Genomic DNA, 17,904 nt, shown 5'->3' with positions numbered 1-17,904 from the left:
AGATCTTGAACTCTTCTTCCACTTTACTTCTCACTGCAGAGTCACATCCTAAATCTTGTCCTTACCACTAACTCCTTCATAATTTCCACTAGAAAGCACCTCCTCCCTGAACACCATCTCCTTTTCTATTTTCTCTTTTCCTCTACTCTTTTCCCCAACTCCAACAATCCTTCAACCTCAAAAGAACCCACATCCACTGAGCTTACCACCTTTCTACTGTTTCTTGCCAAATCTCCCTCCCCAACTCCTTTTCTCATTCAGCTTCAATTCCATGATCAATCATTATAATCATACGTCACCCCCCTGCTTAAAACACTTCAATGACTTTCCAATGCTCCAAGAGAGAAAACTAAATTCTTTACCAAGCCTAAAAGGCCCTGCATGATCTGAACCCTGCCTGAAAATAGAGGACACACTGATTGTCTATTTTCCACCAAGAGCTTCTGCACTTCCTATTCCATGTCTAGAATGTTTTTGACTTGTCTGGCTCAACATCATCATCACAAAGAAACATTCACATGATCTACATCAGCAGCCTCTGATTCTAACACAATCCCATCCAGTTTTATTTTCTTTATAAATCTTACCATAGTAAGTCTACCATCACTAGTATGTAAATCCAAGAGAATAAGAGTCTCATATCTGTCTTATTTATCACTGTATTCCCAGTGTCTAGAATTACACGGATGTTAATAGGTGCCATAAATGTGTGTTTGTATGTATCTATCGGCTAAGTGAGTGAAGAAGTAATCTCTGAGGTAGGTATTATCTCCTCTGAAATACCAAAATACATACACAGGTTCAGTGATTAATCTGAGTTGGTTACAGTCAAACAGGGCAAGGATTAATAGATTCTATTTTTAAACCAATGCTCTTAAATACAGCACTATACATCCTCTCAATTTTTTTTACCTTTCTTGTCAACGGTATAGTACTCTACAAATGTTAAAGCCTTGCCTATATTGTTTATTTCTTGCATTTGTTCCTTACTCTCTATTTCCACTGCCTCGACGCTACTGATGACCTAAACCACTGAGTTCCCTATTTGTTTAAAAAGCATTCACAGAAATTTTTCTATATGAAAATTCGGAGAAGTTAGAAAAGCAATCAAAAGATGAATAACGATGTTAAGCATTGAAGAAAACACAAGCTACTGAAGGAGAAACTGGAACAAGTAACTGCAGCAAATGCTTCCTAGAAACAGCTACCCAACGCTACCAATTGATGTTTGAAAGAAGCATATGCCAGATTTATATATTTAAACCATCACTTTCATTTGTCACTTCTCTGCTCTAACACCCTTAATGACCCTTCACAAAGTGTATACAGTCAGTATAGAAAACTCATCATAACATTTAATTAAACGAATTTTTCAACCTCATCTTTTCTTGAAATTCTAACACCAAGACCATGGTATTTTTACTAATTTGAATCCTAGCTAACTGGATTTACTAAGCTTCTAAGTCTGTCCCTTGACAAATCCCCTTCTCCTCCAGGCCACAGAGCTGGTGGTTCTCAGAATCAGACGTTGTAAGCATTCTAACATTACTAACTAATTCAAGGTAGATTTCTGTTTAAAAAGAAAAAAGGAAGAGGAACCTGCATGGAAGCTAGAGGCTAAGGGCGTCCATTTATCCTTCCACCTCCGTTGACATCTAGAGAGAAAACCGAAAGCAGAGTAAAGTTGCAAAAAGGAGTTTCCGAGGCTATTTCGACGCAATATACTACAGAAAGGATAGAAAATCGAAAGGGGCCGTATATTTCGAGGATGTGGAACAAACACTAAACCATGTCCGTTCCCTAGCCGCTTCTCTCATCCCGTGAAACCCTTAAACCGAAAAGGAAGAAACGTGGAGCACCAGGAGCCTAGCTTCACTCCGCTCTTCCCCCGCCAGGGTCCCAACCATTCACGCCCGGGTCTCGCGTCTGTCGCCCCACCTCCTCGATGTAAGCCGGCGGGTCCCGCTTGATCAGATTCTGTAACTGCGGTAAGTTGTTGGGTAGCTTGTTGTTATTCCTGCTGGACATGTTGGCCCGCAGGTTGGCTCCGCAGCGTGCGGCTCTACTAACAATAGCCAAATCCTCTCAGCCAAGGCTAGGATCAGCGCTTCCGGATACGACCGGAAACAGCACGTGAGTCAACAGCACGCAGAATCGTCTTGACTTTAAAAGACTACGGAAGCCCCAGAGTATCAAGTTTATTCTTATTGCCGAACTGCTCTATATAGGCTTTACGAGATCAAATGCTATTACTACCCAAAGCTTCTGGAACTATCTAAAATGCATCACAATTTTTTCCCACTTACTTTACCTTATTTAATCATTTGACATTCCAATGACACAGACATAAGGATTAATATTCTGGTTTTGATTTTTTTTTTGAGGTACCATGACTGATGATTGAATTCAGGACCTCATGCGCGAGGCCTTTGTTCAACCACTGAGCCACATTAGCTTCCCTGATTTGGCTCTGTCATATGTTTGCTCATTGTTTTGCTCATTATCTGCTCATTATTTTCTTATGAGGCACCCACCAAACTGGGACCTCCTGTGTGGGAGGCAGGTGCTCAACTGCTTGAGTCACATCCCCTCCAATAGTCTACTTTTTTAAAAGATTTATTTATTTTATTTATTTCTCTCCCCTCCCCTCCCACCCCCAGTTGTCTGTTCTCTGTGTCTATTTGCAACGCTGTTCTTTGTCCGCTTCTGTTGTTGTCAGCGGCACGGGAATCTGTGTTTCTCTCTGTTGCGTCATCTTGCGTCAGCTCTCCATGTGTGCGGCACCATTCTTGGGCAGGCTGCACTTTCTTTCGTGCTGGGCAGCTCTCCTTACGGGGTGCACTCCTTGCACGTGGGGCCCTCCTACGTAGGGGACACCCCTGCATGGCACAGCACTCCCTGCATGCATCAGCACTGCGCATGTGCCAGCTGCACACAGGTCAAGGAGGCCCAGGGTTTGAACTGCGGACCTCCCATGTGGTAGACAGACACCCTAACCACTGGGCCATGTCCGCTTCCCAATAGTCTATTTTTAATCCCACAGTCTTAGAAGCTAAAAAATTCATCAGGAGTAGATAGCACTATGCCATTTTAGAAACGGAGGAAAAGAACAAGGAAGGGCATACTTTTTTTAAACAAATCAATATTATTCGTACATATTAATAAAACATAAACCCATCCCAAGTGTACAATCAATGGTATTTGGTATAATCACATAGATTTGCATTTATCACTTCAATCATTATTAGAGTACTTTCATTATCCCAATAATAATAATAAACCAAAAAAATCGAGTCACAGAAAAACTCGTCATCTCTGTCTCTCTATGCTTCCCCTGCAGTACATAGCTGCTCTTCTGCTTCCGTCTCTCTAGTTTATTAGTGTTTCTATTTTGTAAAAAAAAAAAAAAAAAAAGTCTTATATATGCAATATTACCCATATTCATATTATACAATCCTGTTATATTTTGTAGCTTTCCTTAAAGTAATTACATGTCGTAGACTTTCCTTTTCACCCACTGTCATTTCCATATAATAGCTCTGCTAATCACAACAATGATGTGCTCTCACCATTTCCATTTATTTCCAAAGATTTACATGCAACGTTTTTACCAATTCTGCACACATTAGCCCTCAGCTTTCCATTTATTAATCTCATTCTATTTTCTGGTAACCTATATTCTAATTATTAACTCCAAGAGTTTACACAATATATTTACTTCTTAATAGCACAGCCATACAGTGTTTGTCCTTTTGTGTCTAGCTTGCTTACTCAACATAGTGTCCTCTAGGTTCATCCATGTTGTCATATGCTTCACAAATTTATTTTTTTTTTTTTGCAGCTGCATTATATTCCATTATGTGTATACACCACAGTTTGTTCATCCATTCAACAGTTGATGGACACCTGGGCTGTTTCCGTCTTCTGGCAATCGTGAATAACAGCACTATGAACATCAGTGTGCAGATGTCTGTTCATAGTGCTCTCAATTCTTTGGGGTATATGCCTAGTAGTGGTATAGCCTGGACACATGGCAAGTCTATATTCAACTTCCTAAAAAACGGCCAAACAGTCCTCCACAGTGGCTGTACCAATCTACATTCCCACCAACAATGAATAAACGTTTCTATCTCTCCACATTATTCTCTCCAACATTTACAGTTTTCTGATTTTTTAAAAAGATTTTTATTTTATTTATTTCTCTCCCCTTCCCCTCTGTTGTCTGCTCTCTGTGTCCATTTGCTGTGTGTTCTTCTGTGTCAGTTTGCATTCATTCAGCAGCACTAAGAAACTGCCTCTCTTTTTTGTTGTGTCATCTTGCTGCATCAGCTCTCTGTGTGTGCGGCGCCACTCCTGGGCAGGCAGCGCATTTTTCACGCAGGGTGGCTCTCCTTGCAGGGCACACTCATTGTACATGGGGCACCCTTATGCCAGGGCGCCCCTGTGTGGCACAGTAATCCTTGTGCATGGTGGCACTGTTATCCTTGCGCATGGGCCAGTTTACTTCATAGGTCAGGAAGCCCTGGGGATGGAACCCTGGGCCCTCCATATGGAAGACAGATGCTCTATCACTTAAGCCATGTCCGCTTCCCCTGACTTTTTAATAGTGGCCAGTCTAATAGGCAAGAAATGATATCTCATAGTTTTGATTTGTATTCCCCTAATCACTAGTGACGTTGAATATTTTTTCATGTATTTTTTTTAAAGATTTATTTATTTATTATTTATTTATTTATTTCTCTCCCCTCCCCCCCCCACCCCAGTTGTCTGTTCTCTGTGTTTATTTGCTGCATCTTCTTTGTCCGCTTCTGTTGTTGTCAGCAGCACGGGAATCTGTGTCTCTTTTTGTTGCATCATCTTGTTGTGTCAGTTCTCCGTGTGTGCGGCACCATTTCTGGGCAGGCTGCACTTTCTTTCGCGCTGGACGGCTCTCCTTACGGGGCGCGCTCTGGGCGGCTCTCCTTACGGGGCACACTCCTACGTGGGGGACACCCCTGCGTGGCCCAGCACTCCTTGCGCACATCAGCACTGCGCATGGGCCAGCTCCACACGGGTCAAGGAGGCCCGGGGTTTGAACCGTGGACCTCCCATGTGGTAGACGGACGCCCTAACCACTGGGCCAAGTCCGCTGCCTCATGTATTTTTTCACCACTGGTATTTCTTCTTTGGAAAATTGTCTATTCATGTCTTTTGCACATTTTTAAAGTCTGATAGTTTGTCTTTTTATGATTGAGTTGTAGTATCTTATTATATATCATGGATAGTAAATGCTTATCAGATATGTGATTTCCAAATATTTTTTTCTCATTCAGTTGGCTGCCTTTCACCCTTTTGAAAAAGTCCTTTGAGGTGCAAAAGTGTTTAATTTTGAGGAGGCCCCATTTATTTATTTTTTCTTTTGTTGCTTTGCTTTGGGTATAAGGTTTAGGAAATTACCACAGATCACAAGATCTTGAAGATATTTTCCTACATTTTCCTCTAGGAGTTTCATGGTTGTCACTTTTACATTTAGGTCCTTGATCCAATTTGTATCTCTTGTGAATTTTTGCATTTAAAGTCTCTTTTGTCTGGTATTGGTATTGCTTCCCCTGCTCCTTTTTGGTTACTGTTTACGTGGAGTATCTTTTTCCAGCCTTTCACTTTCAGCCGTTTTGCATCCCTGGATCTAAGATGAGTTTCTTGTAAGCAGCATATTGATGGCTCATGCTTTTTTATCTACTCTGTCTGCCTGTATCTTTTGAGTGGGGAGTTTAACCCATTTCACATTCAGTGATATTACTGTAACTGCATCATTTACTTCCACCATTTTATTCTTTGGTTTTCATATGTCATATCATATTTTTGTCTGTCTTTTTACCCTTTTGGTTAGCCTTTCCTTCTATACCCTCCTCCAGGCCTCCTTCTCCTGTCTTTTTTTTTCTGATTCTAAGACTCCCTTTAACATTTCCTGCAAAGGTGGATTCTATTTTGCAAACTCTCTTAGTTTATGTTTGTTTGTGAATATTTTATACTCTCCTTCATATTTGAAGGACAATTTTGCTGGATAAAGACTTCTCAGCTGGCAGTTTTTCTCTTTCAGTATCCTAATTGTATCATACCACTACCTTATTGCCTCTATGGTTTCTGAAGAGAAATCTGCATTAGGTCTTACTGGACATCCCTTGTACGTGATGGTTTGCTTCTCCCTTGCTGCTCTGAGAATTTTCTCTTTATCGTTTTGACATTTGACAGTATGAATAGTGTGTGTCTTGGAGTAGGTCTATTTGGATTTATTCTGGTTGGAGTACAGTGCGCTTCTTGGACATGTAAGTTCATTTCTTTTGTGAGAGTTGGGAAATTGTCAGCTATTATTTCCTCAAATACTGTTTCAGCCCCTTTTCCCTTCTCTTCTCCTTCTGGAACTCCCACAATACATTTGTTATTGTGTTTCATGTTGTCATTCAACTCTCTGAGCCCCTGCTCAATTTCTTCCATTCTTTTCCTTCTTCGATTTTAGCTGTTCTGTCTTTGGCACCACTTACTCTTCCTTCTGTCTTTTTGAGTCTGCTGTTGTATGCCTCTAATGTGTTTTTTATCTCACCAATTGTGTCTTTCATTCCCATGAGCTCTGTTACTTTTCTGTTCATGATTTCTGTTAGAGGCTTGCAATAATTAACAAGCTGTAGCTCAGTTTCCCCTGATATGCACTGGGAAAAGGCTAACCCCATCCCCCATAAGCCTACATGTCTAAGAGCATGGCACTTCCCCACAGGTTAAATAAAGAGACCACATAGAGAGGGGAGTAAAGGAAAATGGAAACCTTCCCTACCTACATATCAGAGGGAGATAAAATTCCTAAAAAACAAAGAAACATCTGCTCCTGCAGCGTTCCAAGAAACCATAACTCCCTAACCCACTATCTTCTAGTCACTATCAGGAAAAGTTCCACCTCCAAGGGCTTCCCATTGGTCCCTGCACTTCACTCAGACCCTCAAGCCCTCCCACCAACTATCATTCCCCTGCCTAGGAAAGTTCTGTATAAATTCAAGTTCCCCCCCTTCCAGGAGTGGGCTGAAGTCTCTCTTCAGATCCCCACCATGCTGATGGGGAGGCTGAAGTCTGTTCTTCAGACCCCTTCCATTGGGAGAGCTTCTCAATAAATCTTTGTCTATAGTCAATCAGTCTCTTTGTCCTAGTAAGTACCATATTTTCTCCAACAATTTCAGATTCTTCTTTGTGCTCACTCACTATCTTCTTCTTTTTTTAAAAGATGTATTTATTTATTTATTTCTCTCCCCTACCCCACTCCTGCCCCGGTTGTCTATTCTTTGTGTCTATTTGCTGCGTCTTCTTTGTCCGCTTCTGTTGTCAGTGACACGAGAATCTGTGTTTCTTTTTGTTGCATCGTCTTGTGTCAGCTCTCCGTGTGGGTGGTGCCATTCTTAGGCAGGCTGCACTTTCTTTCGTGCTGGGCAACTCTCCTTACGGGGCGCGCTCTTTGCACATGGGACTCCCCTACACAGGGGGCACCCCTGTGTGGCACAGCACTCCTTGCGTGCGTCAGCACTGTGCGTGGGCCAGCTCCACATGGGTCATGGGTCAAGGAGGCCCGGGGTTTGAACTGCAGACCTCCCATGTGGTAGACAGATGCCCTAACCACTGGGCCAAGTCCGCTTCCCTCAATATCTTCTTGATGCCATTTATATGTTTAACCATATTGTCTTTCAACTAATTAATTTCATTTTGGAAATTTATGTGCATCTTGCTGACTAATTCTCTCAAATTCAGTATCTCTTCTGGGACTTTGATATATTCCTTTTCTTGGGTCATGTCTTCTATTTTCTTAGTAAGGCTCATAATTTTTTGTTGATGTCTAGGGATCTGATTAGGATGTAGTTTACTAAGATGCTCAATTTTTCTCTCTTTCATAGGGATTTAGTGGCAGGAGGCTGTGTTACCACTGCTCTTTGATTCATGGCTCGGCCTGGATAGTTAGGGTTGTCCCTGCTGGCTGCTCAAAACTTGGCACTGGACCCAGTAATTGGTTGTGGATTCACTTCCTAGGACCTTGGGGAGGGAGGCTATAGAGGCCTTAAAAAAGCCTCTCCTACTTGTTTTTAACTTTCTCACCTGCACTTCCTTGGTCTGTCAGCAGATGGCGATCTTTGGCAGCTCTCAGTTCAATGCCTGGTTGGAGTGTATTTGTTGCAACACAGACAGGATCAAAGTGATAGAGCTTCCTGTCTGGAGGCTAGGAGCCTTGTAATTCAAACTTTCTCTGAGACAGTTCTCCAGGCTTATCTGGCAGCCCCTCCCTTTTCCTGGCTCGGACTCCCCTCTGAGTCCTCAACAATCAGTCCCTGTTAGTAGAAGAGGAGATTGGGAGGGCTGCATAGCTTTAGCCCCTTGCTGGCTCCCAGGCAAACAATGGCGCAGTCCCACTGGCCTGGAAGGGCTCCTGGGACGCAGCAGACAAAATTTGTGGGTCAGAAGCTGATTCAGCCTTAGGCCGTGTCCCAACCTCTCCCCTTTCCTCAGGTGGAAGATCCCTGGAGCCCCCTTTGTAGTGACAGGCCTAGAGGCCTGAGAATTCTGAACTGTCTTCAGTGTGTGTGGGAGGACGCTGGCAGTGGCAGCTGGTGGTTTCAACTGACGGCTCTGTTGTCACGATTTCCCTCCTTTGTCCTTCTCTCCTCTCAACAGTGTCCAGCCTTCGCCTGGTAGCCTAAACCTTAGAAGATCTTTTTCTAGGCTGTTTCAGCCTGCCCTTGTTAGAGAAAAACAGCGCTGACAGGGACACAGAGACTGGTGATTGCAGGCAGAAAGTTTATTGGGAAGCTTTCCCAACAGAGGAGGTCTGAAAAGACACTTCAGCCTACCTCTGACAGAGGCAGTCAGGAATTGATACAGTACATCTATAGGCGGGAAAGAGCTTAGTCAGTGGGAGTGGGTTGGGGCTTGGGTAAGACCCGAGGGCCAGTAGGGATGGCTGGGGTAGGTGGGCTAAGGGCAGTGAATTCTAGGGATGCGGGAGGGGTTGGTGGTACCTTGTGGCTCCTTTGTCTATTCTTGTGAGGAAATGATCTGTATCTGAATATGTAGGCTCTGGATGGGAGCTCTTCTATGTCACGGGAATGCAAGTTACTGGCATCAGCCCTGCGCATGGGCCAGCTCCACACGGGTCAAGGAGGCCCAGGGTTTGAACCATGGACCTCCCATATGGTAGATGGATGCCCTAACCACTGGACCAAGTCCGCTTCCCTACACACCCACTTTATCACACAAACTTATCCAGACATTAGAAAAAGTTATAGAAATTAGAAGATAGCCCTCAAACCTCTCAGAAAGACATGATTAAAACAGCTTTTAAGGTCATTAACAATAGAGCTGGTCCATGCACAGTGCTGATATGTGCAAGGGTGTCCCCTAGGCAGGACACATGTAAGGAATGTGCCCCAAAAGGAGAGCTGCCCAGTGGGAAAGAAAGTGCAGCCTGCCCAGGAATGGCACTGCACACATGGAGAGCTGACACAACAAGATGACACAACAAAAAGAAACACAGATTCCCGGTGCTGCTGCTAAGGATAGAAGTGGTCACAGAAGAACACACAGTGAATGGACAGAGAGCAGATAACTGGGGGGGGGGGGGGGGGGCGGAGAGAAATAAAGAAATAAATCTTTAAAATAAATAAATAAATAAAACATAAAATGGGTGTGTAGGTATAGCTGACCAGAGTTTGACTCAGGATTTAAATTGGTGTAATTTAAATTCAGCAAACTTTAAAAAAATTAATTTCTCTTCCCTTCCCCTACCCGCTCCGTTGTCTGCTCTCTGTGTCTATTCGCTGTGTGTTCTTCTGTGTCCACTTGCATTCATGTCAGCAGCACTGGGAATCTGTGTCTCTTTTTGTTGCGTCATCTTGCTGCATCAGCTTTCTGTGTGTGCGGCACCACTCCTGGGCAGGCTGTGCTATTTTTGAGTGGGGTGGCTCTCCTTGCCAGGGCGCACTCCTTGCACATGGGGCTCCCCTACACGGGGAAACACCCCTGTGTGGCATGGCACTCCTTGTGTGCATCAGCACTGCATGTGGGCCAGCTCACCACACTGGTCAGGACGCCCTGGGTTTGAACCCTGGACCCTCCAGATGGTAGGCGGATGCTCTATCAGTTGAGCCAAATCCACTTCCCTCATCAAACTTTTGTGAAATCTATTTAATTTTATTATAATTAACTGCTTTAAGGGCAGCCTTTTTCATACCTTCTATTTCACAGGTTAAAAAGTGGACCACATGGAGAAGATCAGCAGATCCTGGCTGATAATTTCAGGGTAGATTAGTGGTTGGAACTGCTGTGAGGTTTGCTGGGTATTTATTGGGGTTTTGAGTGTGCATGGAATCTGTGAAAGCAGTAGCAGCTGCTCAAATGTGGTTTTTCCTGAGGTGTAGTTGAAGAGGTAAGGATAACATATGTGTTCTGATATGTGTGATTATAAGAGTGGGTGAGGTGCTGTAATTTTTTGAATTATGTGGCAGGATTTTCAGAGAATGAGTCTAACAAGTTTTGGTTTTTTTTTAAGATTTCTCTCCCCTTACCTATCCCCCTCTGAGTTGTCTGCTCTCTGTGTCCATTCGCTGTGTGTTCTTCTGTAACTGCTTCTATCCTTATCAGTGGCACTGGAAATCTGTGTTTCTTTTTGTTGCATCATATTGTTGTGTCAGCTCTCCGTGTGTGTGCGCCATTCTTGGGCAGGCTGGACTTTCTTTCATGCTGGGCAGCTCTCCTTAAGGGGCACACTCCTTACACGTGGGGTTCCCCTATGCGGGGGACACCCCTGCGAGGCACAGCATTCCTTGTGTGCATCAGTACTGCGCATGGACCAGCTCCACACGGGTCAAGGAGGCCCGGGGTTCGAACCACGGACCTCCCATGTGGTAGGCAGATGCCCTAACCACTGGGCCAAGTCTGCTTCCCTCTAACTAGTTTTATAACTGACTTATATCTGAGAGTGAGAAGAGAATATGTACCTTAACTATTTCTTCAACTTCTGCTACTTCTCTGAGAGGTAAGGGGGAGCTGATGTTTGTGGAGAATTAAGAGGTGGAGAAGGGTTAACTTTTGTGTTTACAGAGGTGGAGAAGGAAGGCAGGGAGGAGGAAGGAGGGGAGGAGGGTGTGGTTCTCATGAATGAGTATGAGGAGGGGAGAAAGGAGCGGCAGAAGACGGCACGTGGAGGGCTGAGGGGCAGAAGGTGGCGGCAAGGATGAGGATTGAGATGAAGTTGGAGGCACACAGGAAGGGGGTGCAGGAGGAGCTTGGTCTGCTGGATTAAAGTCAAGATTTTTGGGAGATGGGAGGTGGGTGAGAGGGAGATGAAAGTTTCTGAGGCGGTTTCTGGTGTAAAAGAAGAATTTGGTAAGAAAAGGATGGACAGAGGTTCACTCACTGGGATTGCTGGCAGAAACAAACAAATAAAGAAAGCCTGAATGGAAGGAACTTCATACTACCCGCCACTGTACTGGATGTAGTTTTTTAAGTTTTGGAGAATTTGGAAATCAAAAGTGTTGTGTTCCGGCCATTCACTTTCATTGTTTGGCCACAGAGAGGTTGAAAAGAAAATGACTTTTTTAGATCTAATGTCTCCTTCCGGGTACAGAGCTATAACGTTATGAAGGAGACAGCCCAGAGGTGTGGTTTTTGGGGGTCCAAAATTGACTTCCCCATTTTAGGTGGCTTGCGTGAGACTAAGGATCTCTAGAAAGGAAAGAACAGGCCAGATTCCGAGTGAGACAGGCGTCCCTGAATTAGTCAGAAATCTCCAAGGAAACAGGAAACCATGCTTGGAGCCCGACGTCTCTGGAGTCAAGGGGTTTCTTCCCACGAGGACGCAGGCCTCCTGCCTGCTGCGGCCCCCCGGGGACAGTGAGGATCACTGAACTGGTGGTAGGTTTTTTCAGGGGGTTGTCCTGGACAGTGAAAAAAAGGAGAGGGAGAGCAGGATCCTCTGGTGGAGAAATCCTTGACTCACTCAGTTACGATTCAGTGTCTGGTGTTGGATGGGCTCTCAGCAGTGGCAGGGGAGATTCCTCACCAACCGATCAGTTTCAACAGGACGCCAGTCCTGTGTTTTGGTACCAAATGTTAGGATAAAAACCAGCACTCACAGGGACACGGACACTGACGATTGCAGGCAGAAAGTTTATTTGGAAGTTCTCCCAACAGAGGATCCATGAGTGTTTGAAAATCATGTATATTCTGCTGTTTTGGGGTGTAATGCTCTATGAATGTCTTCTGGGTCTAGTTCATTTATCACATTATTTAAACTTTCTGTTTATTTATCTTTGTCCCAGGTGTTCATAACCATGGGTCCAAGGACCCCCAAGGGATCCGTGGAAATATTTCAGGGGTCCATGAGCTTGAACTGAAAATTTAAAAAAAAGTTATCCTTGTGGGGACATATTGGTACGGGTGTGATATATTTATTAAATACTACACAGTATAGTGTGGACTTAGTAAGGGGACTATGGTTTTCACCTGACTGGCAAAGGGGTTCATGGAACAAAAAACTTTAAGAACCCCTGCTATGTCCAGATGTTCTATCCAATACTGAGAGTGGCACATTGAGGTTTCCAACTATTATTGTAAAGACATCTATTTCTTCCTTCAGTTTTGCCAATGTGTGCCTTATGTATTTTGGGGCACAACAGTTAGGTGCATAAATATTTATTATAGTTATTTCTTCTTTGTTAATTGCCCCTTATATTAATATATAGTGACCTTATTCATCCATTATAACATATTTGCATTTAAAATCTGTTTTTTCCTATATAAGTATCGCTACTCCAACTCTTCTTTGGTTACTATTTATGTGGACTATCTTTTTCCAATTTTTCACTTTCAAACTGGTTGTGTCCTTATATCTCAGGTGAGTTTCTTGTAGATAGTATGTATCTGGCTCATAATTTTTTGTCCATTCTACCAGTCTATGTCTTTTGATTGTGTAGTTTAAGCCATTACCACTTGTAATGTTATTGTTATTACTGTAAAGGCATTACTTAATTCATACATTTTGTCCTTTGGCAAAATGTCATATCTTACTGTATGCCAAAGGGGCGCTGATGCAAAATACCAGAAATTGGTTGGTTTTCATAGAGTCTTTATTTGGGGTAGGAGCTTAGAGATACCAGGCCATAAAGCATAAGTTACTTCTCTCACCGAAGTCTATTTTCATGTGTTGGAGCAAGATGGCTGCCGACATCTGTGAGGGTTCAGGCTTCCTGGGTTCCTCTGGGCTCAGCTCCTCTGTTTTCTCCACAAAGTCAGCTGTAGACCAAAAGGCTCTCTAGGCTTTGCCTCTCTCCACAAGGATAGCTATAGACTATCAGGTGAACGGCTCTGTCTCTTTCCCTGGGGTTTCTGTCATCTTGCTCCATCTTTCTCCAACACGTGAAAATAGACTTTGGTGAGGGAAGTAACTTAAGCTTTATGTCCTGGTATCTGTAAGCTCCTACCCCCAAAAAATACCCTGTATAAAAACCAACCAATTTCTGGTATTTTGCATCAGCAATCCTTTGGCTGACTAATACAATACTCTATCAGGTTTTCTTTGTCTGTGAAGATTTTGAACTCATCCTCATTTCTGAAGGACAGTTTTGCTGGATTCAGAATTTTTGCCTGGTATTTTTCCCTTTTGGTATCTTAAATTCAGCATACCACTTTCTTCTCACTTCCATGGTTTTTGATGAGAGGTTGGCACTTAATCTTATTGAGGTTCCCTCCTATGTGATGCTTTGCTTTTCTCTTGCTGGTTTCAGAATCCTCTCTTTATTTGTCATTCTGAATAATAGGTGTCCTGGGGTAGGTCCATTCAGATTTATTTTGTTTGGGGTGGGTTATCCTTCTTGGATATAGATATTTATGTCTTTCATAAAGGTTGGGAATTTTTGGTCATTATTTCTTCAAATATTCTTTCTGCCCCTTTTCTATTCTCATCTTCTGGGACACCTGATAATGTGTATGTTTGTGCATTTCACGTTGTCATTCAATTCCCTGAGACCCTGTTCTATTTTTCCATTCTCTTCTCTTTCTGTTCTCCTGTCTTTCCAATTCAGATGTTCTGTTTTTGAATTTGGTAATTTTGTCATTGAGCAATTCAACTCTGCTCTTATGTGCCTCTAATGTATTTTTTCACCTCATCCATTGTGTCTTTCATTCCCATAAGTTCTATTATTTTTCTTTGCAGGCTTTCAAATTGTGTTTTATGATTATCCACTGTCTTCTTAACATCCTTTATCTCTTTAGTCATATTTTCCTTCATTCTTTGAATTGATTTAGGAGATTTGTGTGATTATCACAGATTAGTTGTCTTAAATCCTGCGTCTTGTCAGGATATTTGGCTTGTTCCTTTGGCTGGACCATCTCTTCTTGTTTCCTAGTATGGTTTTTAATTTTTTTCTGATGTCTAGGCATCTGAATATGTTAGTGAATTTACTCTGATGATCAATTTCTCTCTCTTGCCTACTGTTTTGTTTTGGTTTTTCCTTTTTCACAGCTCTTCTTTGATTTTTGGTTCAACTTATCTAAGTCTTTAAGATTGCCCAGCTTAGGTGATCAAAATTGGCCAGGGACTCACTAGTTGGGCGCAGATTTTTCCCCCCAGGGGTGGGGTAAAGGGAGAACTAAAAGCAGTTTTTCTCCTTGTAGTTTCCTGGCTGTCCATGGAGCGTGTAAGTGAACTCTTCCAGGGAGGTATTTCTTTCGGTATCCATCTTCCCATTTTTCTGGTCTGGCCAGAGCCAAAGTTCAAAGCAGGCTTCACTAGCCAAATTCACTGAAGAGAAGCCCACCAACTCATCCTTCCTCTTCCCTTGCAACACCTGGCAGGGAGGAAGACGTCTCTTCTCCTCTCAGTTGGCTGCAGTGAGCCAGGGATTTTATCCTGGCTTAATGTCTTGAGGTTGAGGGATGGGAGCTGCTATGGGGGTTTAGTAACTCATATTTGTTGTTTCAAGTTCTTTGCCTCTCTGTCTCTCACTCTTCTGGGAGTTGCGCAGCACTGTTCTTGCCTGCTGACCCCCAAAGCAGGTCCCTTGGACCATATCTGGCCCCTCTTGTTGTTCTGTGAAAGAGTTCAGTCCTGCCTGCCTACTCCAATGCCATCTTCCCAGAACTTCCACATACACTGATTTTTCTATATGGTTTTAAATATTTAATTTTGTGTTGTTTTTTCCTAAAGATTTATTTTATTTGTTTCTCCCCACCCCCTTGTTGTTTTTCCACTTATATCTGTTCATCTTCCTTGCTTCTTTAGAAGGCACTGGGAGCTGAACCTGGGACCTCTGATGTGGGAAGGAGCCACCTCCGCTCCCTGCTTTGCTGTGCCTCTCTTCATGCTTTTTTCTTCCTGGATCTCTTGTTGTGTCAGCTTGCTGAGCCTGCCCGTCGTGCCAGCTCGCTGTCCTCTCTAGGAGGCACCGGGATCTGAACCAGCAACCTCCCGTGAGGTAGGCATGTGCCCAGTCACCTGAGCCACATCTGCTTCCCTTTGATTTGTTCAACTCAATGGACCAAAAAGGGGAAAAAGTGTGGAGTTAGATTCTGACTCTAAGTCTGCTTTTTGTAATTATTTCATATCAGTGAGATTGTACAATATTTTATTAATCAGATACTTGTGAAATTATTAATAAGCAAATATAGACAATAAATCTTTTTTACTCAATCATAGATTTAAATTCAAAAGATATTTTTTCTTTTCTTTGGTTTCTTTTTTATCCAATCATAGATTTATTTTATTTTATTTTTTTTAAAAAGATTTATTTATTTAATTAATTTCCCCCCTCCCCTGGTTGTCTGTTCTTGGTGTCTATTTGCTGCGTCTTGTTTCTTTGTCCGCTTCTGTTGTCGTCAGCAGCACGGGAAGTGTGGGCGGCGCCATTCCTGGGCAGGCTGCTCTTTCTTTTCACGCTGGGCGGCTCTCCTCATGGGCGCACTCCTTGCGCGTGGGGCTGCCCACGCGGGGGACACCCTTGCGTGGCACGGCACTCCTTGCGCGCATCAGCGCTGCGCATGGCCAGCTCCACACGGGTCAAGGAGGCCCGGGGTTTGAACCGCGGACCTCCCATATGGTAGACGGACGCCCTAACCACTGGGCCAAAGTCCGTTTCCCCCAATCATAGATTTAAATTTAAAAAATGTTTTTTCATTAAACTGTATAAGTGAGAAAAAAATTGTTCTATAAAACAAAATATTGAAATTAAGTTAATTCCTGTCAAAACTATATACTTAAAGGGAATCAGCTGTGGCTCAAACAATTGAGCTCCCACTTACCATATGCAGGACCCAGGTTCAATCTCCAGGACCTCCTGGTAGAAAAAAAAAAAGGCGTCCCAGACCTGCACAGCGTGGAGATTGGCGCAGGCCTTCCCAAGGTGAAGCAACACACCAAAAAAGATAATGATGCAACCAGATAGGCCAGATAGGGGAAAACAACAACAACAACAACAAAAAAACCTGATATGCTTATGTACTCTAAATATTTATCTTTGGTCACGAAACTATGGTTATCTGTGAATAAAACATTTAGGCCTTGTCACAAGTTTTTCTGAGCACAATCTATGTGCTAGACACTGGGGTAAGTGCTGGGAATACAAAAATAAATAAGGCCTGGGCCTTTGCCTGGAGGGAGGCAGATAAACACATTTAAAACAAAGCATTTTTAGGATAGAGCAGTGCAAGCAAGAGAACCATTTTAACTCTGGCTAGGGGAATCAGAAAGTTTCACAGTAGTAGTACCACTTAATTGAAAGGTAGAAAGATGAGGTTTTTTTCTGGAGAAGGGGAGGGCGTTCTACTTAAAGGAAATAGCCCGTTACAAGGTACAAAGACTGGTAGACTTAGGGAATGCCAGAAGTTTGGTTTGGCTAAACGCTGGGAAAGGAATGTACATTAGGGAAGGAGCTGAGGAAAATGAGACAGGAAACATTACGTAGTCATGACAGTGAAAGCCTTTACATGCCTAAGATAATAAGATAATAAGTTGGTCATAAAGGTCAGCTCATTTCATGCACAAACAACTGGAAGACAGGATTTCTTTTATTGGTAAACTAGAAAACTAAGATTGAGAGAGTGGCAAACTGAATATGCATTTTTAAAATGTTAGCTAAGTTAACTATATTACGTTTAAGGTACATTAGCCAGATCAACACCAAAACCAAAAAAAGATTGGGTCATAAAATTCCACATTCATTTCTATATTTATTCTTGCATTGGAAAAAGGAACTTTCCTTCTTTTCCTAGTCCCAAATAACCTCCAACCAGAAGTGAATTATTCTAGAGAAAGAAAACCTCCCTTATACTTTTGCAAAAGCGATCCTGTTATAAAGTGGCTCTTGTGAGTGGCAGCTTCGAAATTTCTTTATTGCAGGGGCCTAGACTAGAGGACTATTTTAAAATTTCATTTGCATAAAAAGCACACTGTTTACTTACATTATATGTTATTTGAGTTTCCTCTTTTTTGGGGGTGCGTGGTGGTGGTGGTAGAAGGGCGTGATTGTCCAAGATGGCTGTTTGAGCACTAGCTATTAAGCCTATATTACAAGTGTGGGAAGATGGAAGGGCAAAAGGGTGCTGAATCAGCTCCTCCAAAGTTCCAAACAATATAATATTATGTATATATCTCATTGGTCAGAATTTAGGAAGATGGCTAAGCCTACAAGGGAGGTCGAATAATAAAATCTTTTGGCTAGGTACAATGAAGTCTTGAATAAAGAAAAGGTCATATTTGGTTTAAAGAAGAAGGAAATAGTTAATAAAGAAGGTTGTATTTGAGATAGGCCTTAAAGGATATGTGGGGTTTTGACATGAAGGTATTCATAGAGGAAAAAGAAACAAAAATTCAATTGGTAAGGTGGTCATTTCCACAAGAGTTTA

The 17,904-nt window shown here is 42.8% G+C and overlaps 1 protein-coding gene across 2 annotated transcripts in view; it reads right to left on the bottom strand.

The window, feature by feature from the left end:
* The window catches only part of SDAD1 (SDA1 domain containing 1), a 28,439-nt gene extending 26,272 nt beyond the window's left edge, over window positions 1-2,167 (bottom strand). Inside the window, exons 1-2 of one of the 2 annotated variants that reach the window (XM_071215990.1) lie at window positions 1,939-2,140; window positions 1,600-1,655 (exon numbers count right to left, since the gene is read on the bottom strand). In XM_071215990.1, the coding sequence (XP_071072091.1) occupies window positions 1,600-1,605 (6 nt within the window). In that variant the 5' untranslated portion in view covers window positions 1,606-1,655; window positions 1,939-2,140. Of the gene's footprint in view, window positions 1-1,599; window positions 1,656-1,938 lie in introns of both variants that reach the window. The other variant, XM_058296782.1, reaches the window with a different exon arrangement.
* Window positions 2,168-17,904: the final 15,737 nt, after the last annotated feature.

The sequence above is a fragment of the Dasypus novemcinctus genome, chromosome 1 (genome assembly GCF_030445035.2).
Source record: "Dasypus novemcinctus isolate mDasNov1 chromosome 1, mDasNov1.1.hap2, whole genome shotgun sequence".
NCBI lineage: Eukaryota > Metazoa > Chordata > Mammalia > Cingulata > Dasypodidae > Dasypus > Dasypus novemcinctus.
This window is presented reverse-complemented; position numbering and strand designations above follow the sequence as displayed.